Source organism: Chiloscyllium plagiosum, chromosome 35 (assembly GCF_004010195.1).
Source record: "Chiloscyllium plagiosum isolate BGI_BamShark_2017 chromosome 35, ASM401019v2, whole genome shotgun sequence".
NCBI lineage: Eukaryota > Metazoa > Chordata > Chondrichthyes > Orectolobiformes > Hemiscylliidae > Chiloscyllium > Chiloscyllium plagiosum.
Genome location: NC_057744.1, coordinates 7,810,920 through 7,822,225, shown reverse-complemented (window position 1 = coordinate 7,822,225; position 11,306 = coordinate 7,810,920). Strand labels below are relative to the sequence as shown.

Here is an 11,306-nt window from a genome sequence, read left to right as displayed (position 1 = left end):
TTCTTCATCACATGAGCATTGTTGTTGACCATTCCTAATTGCCCTTGAGAAGATGGCGATGAGCTGCTTTCATATAATACCCCTATAATATGGTACACCCACAATACCCGTGGAAGGGAGTTCCAAGATTTTGAATGTGTGTGACTTGGAAGGGAACTTGTAGGTGTTAAATTGATATGCTGCCCTTGCACTTCTCGGTGATAAAGCTTTAGAAAGTGCTTTTAGAGGAGACATGGCAATTTGCTGTTGTGCATCTTGTATATGCTACTATGCATCAGATGGTGGAAGGAGTGAGTGTTTAAAGCAATGGATAGAGTGCCCATCAATGAGCTGTTCTGTCCTGACGGTGTCAAGCTTCTTGTATATTATTGAAGCTGTGTTCATTCAGGCAAGTAAGCAGTTTTCCAAAATACGCCTGAATTGCACTTTGTAGATGATGGGTTTGAAGAGTCAGAAATGAGTTACTAGCTGTACAATTCCCAGCCTCTGACTTGTTTTTGTAACCACAGTATTTATATGGCTGGGCTAGTTCTGTTTCTGATCAAAGGCAATTTCTTGCTTGGCGTTTGTGGGGGATTCAGTGATGTAATTTGCCAAAGCAAGATAGTGACTTCTCTCCTGTGGGTGCAGATAGCCCTTCTGACCCCAACCCTGACTTGGAAAAATTTAATGCTGCTCGTGACAGGTCAGCACCCTGCCCAGCTTTGCTTTTTTTGTGCCTGCCTGCCTCTTCTCTTCATTTCAAAGTGCCCAAAAAAATCATCATTAGGGATTTAGGGCTTTCTATTGAGAGGGCTTCTCTTCCATCTTTTGCATACTCACATCTGGTTTATTGATAGAGAACAATCCACACCCATGTCAGTGAACATTGACTACCTTCACTAACTGCTAATATATACAAGAGATGTTAAGAGAAGACACCTCGTGAACCTGACAGTCTTGGGTTCCTGTGCCATGCTATCTGATGACATTATGACAAAGTTCCATACCTACATGTTCAGTAGCTGCTATTTCTCCACATACACTGCTGCCCATTTCTGTTATATTTCCATATCACATTCTACTGGAAGAGGCAAACAGCCCCTGCTAACTGTGGCAGACTTTCTTTCGGTCGGACTACAGTACTTCTCTGTCTCAATATTACTCATTTGAAAATCCAAAAGCCAGCAAAATTCTGCCAAGAATTCAATGCAGTACTTCCACAAACTCTGCACCAGGACAAGTAGACTAAAACTCCTCACATGGGAGTTGTAGTCAGCCTTTTAAATGAATGCTAGTAAAGGCTGTAGATGGGAGGAAAATGTTCCTCATGTAGATGAACCGATGATAATCAGAGGGTGTTAACTGGATCTGCATGGTTCAAAATGACATAAGTTCCTTTTTCCACGTATGGAGTCAGCTATTACGAGGGGGCATAGTTTTAAATTAAGGGGTGGTAGGTATAGGACAGATGTTATGGGTAGATTCTTTACTCAGCGAATCGTGAGTTCATGGAATGCCCTGCCAGTAGCAGTGGTGGACTCTCCCTCTTTATGGGCATTTAAACGGGCATTGGATAGGCATATGGAGGATAGTGGGCGAGTGTAGGTTAGGTGGGCTTGGATCGGCGCAACATCGAGGGCCAAAGGGCCTGTACTGCGCTGTATTTTTCTATGTTCTATGTTCTATGTTCTACATCTCTGTAACTCTAAGACAGCCTTATTAACAAAATGCACAAGGTTAGAGTGAGACATGTGGATATGGACAGGAAAAAGAACACAGCTTTTTCAGTATTCAACTTCTCACTGCTTCTCCAGAGAGAGGTTAAAAAGCAATATACTGTAGATGAAACAATCGAGTTAACATTAGTGAGGCAGGCCCTTCTGCAGAAGGGGTTTCAGATGTTTCTGTTTTAAAAGAAAACTAACATCGGATTAGAATTACAGAACCATAGAATCTTACAGCACAGAGGAGGCCCTTCAGACTTTCAGGTCTGTACCACCAAAACGATATTACTACCTTCACTAGTCCCACTTTCCCCTAGTGACTGACAAAGTATTGACAGTCTGATCTGAAGAATGCCACCATGCATTAATACAGCTGTTTGCAGATTTGAACAAGGGGGCATAAGGTCACAATTTAATTTGAGAAATGCTGTGCCTTCATCCTCCTGTCTCCAACCCCAGCCCCTGCATTCCCAGCCCCTCTTCCAAATCCCAGACCTTGCCTTTTCCATCTTGTCAACAAGGAACAAAACTGCCAGGCCATGCATAGGAAAGTAGATAAAAGACCAGTGTCCATCTTGCTCACCTTCTGTCACTCTGGTAGTCAAATGATTTTTTCTTTTAAAATTGTTCTTAGGTTCATAGATCCATACAGCACAGAAAAGGCCCTTTGGCCCATCAAGTCTGTACTGACATAACTACCAGTTACAGTGTGCTCACCCCAATTTCCTGCACTTGTTCCAAACCCTTGAATATAATGACATTTGAGGTACTCAACCAAATATTTTTTAAAAGTTGTAAGGTTTCCAGCCTCCATCACCTTCCCATGCTGCACATTCCAGATTCCCACCACCCACTGATTCCCAAATCCCCTCTAGATCCCCTACCCCTCACCCTAAAACTATGCCCGCTCGTGACTGACCTCTCAACCCAGAGGAACAGCTGCTCTCTACCCATTCTGTCCATACCTCTCATAGTCTTGTACACTCAATCATGACCCCGTCAACCTTCTCTGCTCTTAAGAAAACAACCCAAACCTATCTAGTCTCTGCATATCACTCAATTTCTCCATCCCAGGCAACATCCTGGTGAACCTCCTCTATACTGCCTCTGGTGCTTCCACATCCTTCCTGTTAAGTTATAAAATCCGCATTTATTGCCCATCCCAAATCCTTTGAGGAGACGGTGCTGATCTTCCTGTTTTGAACCACTGCAGTCCATGTGATGTAGGGACACCCAGAGTACCATCAGAAAGGGAGTCCCAGAATTTTAACCAGATGCACTAGAGGAACAGCGATATATTTCAGTTAGGATACTCAGTGGTTTGGAGGTAAACTTGCAGTGAGGCGTTTCTATATATCTGCTGCCCTCATCCTTCTGGTTGGTAGAGGTTGTTAGGTTTGGAAAGCACTATTGAAGGAGCCTTGATCATTTGCAGCATGTCATCTCGCAAGCAGTGCACACTGTTGGGGACGAACGTTAAAAGTGGTGCATGGCCCACAAGCCCTTTAAGATGCTGCAATAACATAGCAAGGGTTGCCTCAGCACCAATGAGCAGCCTCAGTCAACGAGATTAAAACAGACCCAGATGGGAGAAGTGCAAAACCTCAGCGATGGAGAACTTTGGGATCTTCAACCCGAAGTTATTTCTCCCCTCAAGCAACACTACCCCAACCGTTCTGCGATTGGCTCTAATGCTGTTTATCAAAAATGTAGGATGCAGGTATCTGAAAGACAGGGAAGGAAAACAATAGGGGACAAAAGTGCAAAGCTAACAGGAAATGTGATGAAGACTGACCTACCGTTTGCTGCTGGCTCACCGGTGACTTTGTTGCTCACGTTTCCTCGGCCTGCCGATGTGACTGCTGCGACCCACAGCAGGTACTGCTGCTGATAGTTCAGGTTGGGGATCCGGTAATACAGGGTATCTGGAGATGCCTCATATTCACTGGGAGCCTGTGGGCAGAAACAGTCTGGTCAGTGCGAACCAAGAGCAATTGCTGCACCTGGCAGCAGCCCTGGCACAAATGGGTCAATGTTGTCAGAAGTAATTTACAGGAGATTTGCACATCTAACCTTTAGGCTAGGATCTCCCACAACCCACTGATTGCACTGCCTCAGGTGAGCCTCCATTGTTTGTAGAAATTTAGGAAATGGGAGCAGGAGTAGGCTATTTAGTCCTTCCAGCCTGTTCTGCTACACAATATCACTGCTTCACTGGGCAGGGAATTCCACAGATTCACAACTCCTTAGTTGAGGAGGAATTTCTTCACCCAAAGGGTTGTGGATCTGTAGAATTCCCTGCCCAGTGAAACGGTTGAGGCTACCTCATTGAATCTTTTTACGGCAAAGATAAGTAGATGTTTGATCAGTAAAGTAATTAAGGGTTATGGTGAGAGTGCGGGTAAGTGGAGCTGAGTCTGTGAAAAGATCAGCCATGATCATATTGAATGGCGGAGCAGGCTCCAAGGACCAGACGGCCTACTCCTGCTCCTGTTTCTTTTGTTCTAATGTGATCATGCCTGATCAACACACAGTTCCTGCTTCTCCCTGTATCCTTTGATCCTTTAGCCCTAAGAACTATACCTAACGCCTTTTTGAAAACATTCAAAGCTTTGGCTTCAACCATTTTCTGTGGCAGAGAATTCCACAGGCTTGCTACTCTCTGGGTGAAGACATTTCTCCTCATCTCAGTTCTAACTGGCCCACCCTGTGTGTCCTGAATTTGTGACCTCTGGTTCTGGACGCCTCAGTCATTGGGAACATCTTTCCTGTGTTTGTCTTGTTAAGTTCAGTTAGAATTTTGTACGTTTTTGTGAGATCCCCTCTCCTTCCCCCAAACCCCAGTGAATATAGTCCTAATTGATCCAATCCCTCTGCATACATCAGTCCTGCTAAACCAGGAATCAGTTTTGTAAACCTTTGTTCCACTCCTTCCATCGCCGGAACATCTTTCCTCAGGTAAGGACAGCAAACCATACTCCAGGTGTGGTCTCACAGGGGCCCTGTGCAATTAATTGCAGTAAGGTTTCCCTGCTTTATATTCAAATCCTTTTGCAATGAACATCAACATATCAATTACCTTCTTCATAGCCTGTTGCAACTGCATTCTTACTTTCAGCGATTGGTGTACAAGGTCATCCAAGTTTCATTGCATCTCCCACTTCCTCAATGTATCCCCATTCAGATAATAATCTATCCTGAGTTTTTTTTGCTGCCAAAGTGGATAACTTCACATTTATACATATTATGCTTCATCTGCTGTGCATTTGCCCACTCACTCAATGTGTCCAAATCACAGTGAAGCATCTCTGCATTCTCCTCAGCATTCACCCTCCCATCCAGCATTATCTTGTCTGCAAACTTGGAGATGGGACACTCAGAGGTTTCAGACTGAGTATTCTTTAGCGATTGGCTGGCTGCATTTGTGGTGACTTGTTGAGTACATGCAAAGCAGAGGCAACTCTGCTCTCAAAGCAAAGTTTTCAATAACCTCAAGTTGCAAAGAGTGGGAAGCTGACCGGGAAAGAATTGCCTCTGTACTGGGTTTGCTTTACAAGAGTTTCAACGCCATTAAACTTGAGTCAGTAGCTCTCAGCTGGTGAATTAAAGACCCGCTGTCTTCATAAATAAGTCGTTGGTTTTGTGTCTTTTGCATTGGTTGAGGAAACAGCACCATCGTTTTCAACACATTGTAATCTAGATTACTTACAGTGTGGAAACAGGCCTTTCAGCCCACCAAGTCCACACCATCCCTCCGAACAGCAACCCACCCAGACCCATTCCCCTATATTTACCCCTTCACCTAACACTATGGGCAATTTAGCATGGCCAATTCACCTGACCTGCACATTTTTGGACTGTGGGAGGAAACCCATGCAGACACAGGGAGAATGTGCAAACTCCACACAGACAGTTGCCTGAGGTGGGAATTGAACCCGGGTCTCTGGCGCTGTGAGGCAGCAGTGCTAACCACTGTGTCACCCATAATGTTGTGTATTAGTAATGAATGAACAGGGTTCCAATTCACCTTTTATGATCATGCAGTGTCTTTAAATCTTAGAAACCCACTGCCATTGGTAAGATAACCTTTTCAAAGGTTTTTTCACTAGGAATCCAGAAACGTTTGTTTAAACTTGAAAATCCCTAGCTTCCCTTCTATCTGTACAACTCGTAAGTTATTGTGGTCTCCAAGCTGACGAGAGTCTTCGATCTCTGTTGCCATCAGTAGGATTTTGTCAGTCAATAGTTCAATGTTTCACGGTTACTGATGAGATACACTTAATGGTCATAAGACGGGATTCAATTAAATCAGGATCTGACTCATAGGCTTCCTGCGTTTGCAGCTGCGATGGGTTTGCACTTTGGAAATGTGTTGTACATGGATTGAGTGACCATACGTGCACCTTCTGCAGAAGGGTCACACTGGACCCAAAATGTTAACTCTGTTTCTCTCTCTCTCTCCACAGATGCTGCCAGACCTGCTAAGATTACATTTCCTGCATCTGAAGTGTTTTGCTTCTAAGTAGGCCTCCAAAAACTTATAGAGGCAACTGTTAGATGTCAATTCTGACAAATCAAGTTTGGTTGCTGGAGAGATGCTGGTTGAAGATTCAGGTGAATCAATCCACACCTTAGAGCAGGTTGGCATTGTCAAGCCCAAAGTTTAAGAATGCTTTGTAACAACTGCAATGAAAACAGCAAAACAAGAGCATTGAACAAACATCAAGTGCCAGGTAGACACTGGTGCGCCTTGTCACATTATGAGCATCACAGACCTCTGTATGGTTATATCAGCTGGCAACACAAAAATTAAACCTTTGTAAGTTAAGTTGAAGCTCAGTGAAAGAATGAAGCTCACACTGAAAGGACAAATTAGTCTGAGAGCCCAATGCAATGACAGTACTGAAGATCTGGAATTCCAGATATTGGACACCAAGGTGAAGCCACTTGTCTCAGTTAAAGCTGGTTGAATGCTTGAACTCATAACGCTAAACATGCCAGAGGAAATCTACAGTGTTTCACAGGTCACATTGACTGCTGGACACCAATCAAATAGAGGGTGACCAAAAGGGCTGCCTTCAGGATGACAAAGGAAACTTGATGCCAAAGTCCAAGAGCAAAATGTGCTGGGGACAACTCATGCAATTAGAGGAAAGAATCATCGAAGACAACAGTGTAAACTAGCAGAATCAGCAAGGAAGATGTCATTCATTCCACCATCCGAAACACTGTCAACCCACATGCATGTCATGTATGTCGAGACTGACAAAAGTGGGGCTACCTTGAAAACAAACAGGATGGTTCAGTGGATAGCACTGCTGCCTCATAGCACCAGGGTCCCAGGTTCAATTCCAGCCTCGGATGACTGTCTGTGTGGGTTTTCACATTCTCCCCGTGCCTGTGTAGGTTTCTTCCCACAATCCAAAGATGTGCAGGTCAGGTGAATTGGTCATGCTAAATTGCCCATAGTGTTAGGAGGCAAATGGTTCTGGGTGGGTTACTCTTCAGAGGGCCCGTGTGGACTGGTTGGGCCAAAGGGCCTGTTTCCACACTGTAAGGAATCTAATGTGTGGGAACAGTTTGCAGCATGGGCAACTTGGTGGAAATGACTGTGCAGACAAATTTGCTTTAGTTTAAGACAAGGGGAACGTTTGATTGGAACTTGTACTAATGCACTGCAACAAACACAGAGAATGATGGAGAAACTCAGCAAGTCCAACAGCATCTGTGGTGACAGAAACAAAGTTAATTAGAGTTCAATGTATCTGTTCTTCAGAATAAGCATTATTGCGTTTAGAATTATTCTAGTAATGTGCTTCCTGGTTACTAGATATAACATCCGCCACAACACTAGGCAGCCATCTGACAGCGAGGGCAATAAAGACACAGTGCAAACAGGACTGTTGTGGTGTAAGCTTGGAGCAACCTCGATCAAATCTCCTCCTGTCTAAGTATGACAGTTCAATCCTTCCAGGTAACTGAAGGTCTTCATTTCTGGAACTGTTCTCTTGAATCTTTTCTGTATCCTCTCTAATGCCTTCACATCCTTTTAGAGTGTGACCAGAGGAGACCAGACCAGTGCTTGAAATGGAGAAAGTGAGGACTACAGATGCTGGAGAGTCATAGTCGAAAAGTGTGGTCCTGGAAAAGCACAGCAGGTCAGGCAACATCTGAGGAGCAGGAGAGTCGACATTTCGGGCATAAGCCCTTCATCAGGAATAGGTTTAACAGAACCTCCTTGCTTCTGTACTCTAAGTCCCTATTGATAAAGGCCAGGATGCAGTATGCTTTATTAACAGCTCACTCAGCCTGTCCTGTCACCTTCAAAGTCTTAAGCACATATATACACAGGTCTCTCTGCTCATGCACTTCCTTCAGAATTCTATCTTTATTTAATATTGCCTTTCTGTATCCTTCCTATGAAATAATTCACACTTCTCTGCATTAAACTTCCTCTGCCACTTGTCTCCCCACTCCCCATATGTCTGTGTCCTTTTGAAGTTCTGCACTCTCCCCCACATGGTTCACGATACTTCCAAGGGGTGCATCGACTTTAATCAAAAGGATCAGTGCCACACCTTGCTGATTAGTCTGATAGGGGGGAATAACGAGGAGAGCTGTCAGTTATATGCCTATCATTCCACCAATTTTGGTTACAGGTTCACAAAAAGACCACAGCAGAAATGAACAAAAAAAACCCCCAGAGTTGAGCCTGCAAGCTTGGCCTTCCACTCGACTGACGAGGAGACAGGAGGTCTACAAATTACTACTTATCAAAAGCTCTGCTTCAAATTCATTTCAATATCTAAGCCGTGCGTTGTCATGGAGATGTAATCTGTTCATCAAAGCGGCTGTTTAAAACCATAGGGATCTGATACTGTTATTTGCAGGCGTGTTGTCAAAACTGCCTTGGAAAATCGACAATAACATTGGACACAATACTTGTAATTTTAGGGACACTGTATTACAATAGAAACCTACCTCTCCCCTCCCCTTCCACCATCCAACCCACCCCCCTCCCCTTCACTTGGCCCCGATCATGATAGAATTTTAAACGCAAATGCAAATTTGATAGATTGACCTAAGTTGTCAAATGCCCAGATACCAACCGTTCTTTCACAACAGGGTCCACTGCAATTTGCAACACTTGATGTGATTGTTGCTTCACTGACTGCCTAGCTCCTGACTGAAGACCTTGGTTCACTTGAAACTTGTGAGTTGCATAACGATCGAATGAAGAATGTCCTTCGATGTTACTCTGTCCTAAGGAAGGATGGGTGATGGATTTATAGAACATAGAACATAGAACATTACAGCGCAGTACAGACCCTTCGGCCCTCGATGTTGCGCCGACCTGTCATACCAATCTGAAGCCTATCTAACCTACACTATTCCATGAACGTCCATATGCTTGTCCAATGACGATTTAAATGTACTTAAAGTTGGTGAATCTACTACCATTGCAGGCAAAGCATTCCATACCCATACTGCTTGCTGAGTAAAGAAACTACCTCTGGCATCTGTCCTATATCTATCACCCCTCAATTTAAAACTATGCTCCCTCGTGCTCGCCGTCACCATTCTTGGAAAAAGGCTCTCCCTGCCCACCCTATCTAACCCTCTGATTATCTTATATGTCTCGCCGCACTAGAGTTTTGTACAGCTGTAGCATAACCTCGTGGTTCCGGAACTTGATCCCTCTATTAATAAAAGCTAAAACATTGTGTGCCCTCTTAACAACCCTGTCAACCTGGGTGGTAACTTTCAAGGATCTGTGTACCTGGGCACCGAGATCTCTCTGCTCATCTACACTACCAAGAATCTTACCATTAGCCCAGTACTTTGCATTCCGGTTACTCTGACCAAAGTGAATCACCTCACACTTGTCCACATTAAACTTCATTTGCCACCTCTCAGCCCAGCTCTGCAGTTATCTATGTCTCTGTAACCTACAATATCCTTCGTCACTATCCACAACTCCACCGACCTTAGTGTCATCTGCAAATTTACTAATCCACCTTTCTACACCTTCATCCAGGTCGTTTATAAAAATGAGGAACAGCAGTGGACCCAACACCGACCCTTGCGGTACACCACTGGTAAATGGACTCCAGGATGAACATTTCCTATCAACCACCACCCTCTGTCTTCTTTCAGCAAGCCAATTATTGCTCCAAACTGCTATATCTCCCACAATCCCATTCCTCCACATTTTGTACAATAGCCTACTGTGGGGAACCTTATCGAACGCCTTGCTGAAATCCAAATACACCATATCAACCGGTTTATTCTCAGCTACCTGTTTGGTCACCTTCTCAAAGAACTCAATAAGGTTTGTGAGGCACGATCTACCCTTCACAAAACCGTGCTGACTACCCCAATCAAATTATTATTTTCTAGATGATTATAAATCCTATCGCTTATAACCTTTTCCAACACTTTACCAACAACTGAAGTAAGGCTCACTGGTCTATAATTACCAGGGTTGTCTCTACTCCCCTTCTTGAACAGGGGAACCACATTTGCTATCCTCCAATCTTCTGGCACTATTCCTGTAGACAATGACGATTTAAAGATCAATGCCAAAGGCTCGGCAATCTCCTCCCTGGCTACCCAGAGGATCCTAGGATAAATCCCATCCGGCCCAGGGGACTTATCTATTTTCACACTCTGCAGGATTTCTAATACCTCGTCCTCGTGAACCTCAATCACACCTAGTCTAGTAGCCTGTATCTCAGTAATCTCCTCGACAACATTGTCGTTTTCTAGAGTGAATAACTATTGAAAAATATTCATTTAGTGCTTCTCCTATCTCCTCTGACTCCACAAAAAACTTCTCAATACTATCCTTGATTGGCCCTAATCTTACTCCTGTCATTCTTTTATTCCTTAAATACCTATAGAAAGCCTTAGGGTTTACCCTGATCCTATCCGCCAACAACATCTGTCACCTCCTGACTCTTCTGAGCTCTCTCTTTAAGTCTTTCCTGGCTACCTTGTAATCCTCAAGCACCCTAACTGAGCCTTCACATCTCATTCTAACATTAGCCTTCTTCTTCCCCTTAACCAGAGATTCCACTTCCTTCGTAAACCATAGCTCCCGCGCTCTACAGCTTCCTCCCTGCCTGACAGGTACATACTTATCTAGGCCACACAGTAGCCTTTCCTTGAATAAGCTCCACATTTCTAATGTGCCTATCCCCTGCAGTTTCCTTCTCCACCCTATGCTTCCTAAATCTTGCCTAATTGCATTGTAATTGCCTTTCCCCCAGCTGTAACTCTTGCCCAGTGGTATACACCTAATCCTTTCTATCACTAAAGTAAACATAACAGAATTGTGATTGCTATCACCAAAGTGCTCACCTACTTCCAAGTCTAACACCTGGCCTGGCTCATTACCCAGTACCAAACCTAATGTGGCTTCGCCCCTTGTTGGCCTGTGTACATACTGTGTCAGGAAGCCCTCCTGCACACACTGGACAAAAACTGACCCATCTATAGTACTCGTACTATAGTGTTCCCAGTCAATATTTGGAAAGGTGAAGTCCCCATGACAACTACCCTGTCTCTCTCACTCCTATCGAGAATCATCTTTGCTAT

General features: G+C 44.1%; 1 protein-coding gene across 1 annotated transcript in view; it reads right to left on the bottom strand.

Annotated features, from left to right (window-relative positions):
- Positions 1 to 11,306, bottom strand: part of LOC122540620 (Down syndrome cell adhesion molecule-like protein 1 homolog) — a 571,589-nt gene that overhangs the window by 73,971 nt on the left and 486,312 nt on the right. Inside the window, exon 21 of the mRNA XM_043676579.1 lies at positions 3,506 to 3,659. Coding sequence (XP_043532514.1) covers positions 3,506 to 3,659 — 154 coding nt within the window. The remainder of the gene's footprint in view (positions 1 to 3,505; positions 3,660 to 11,306) is intronic.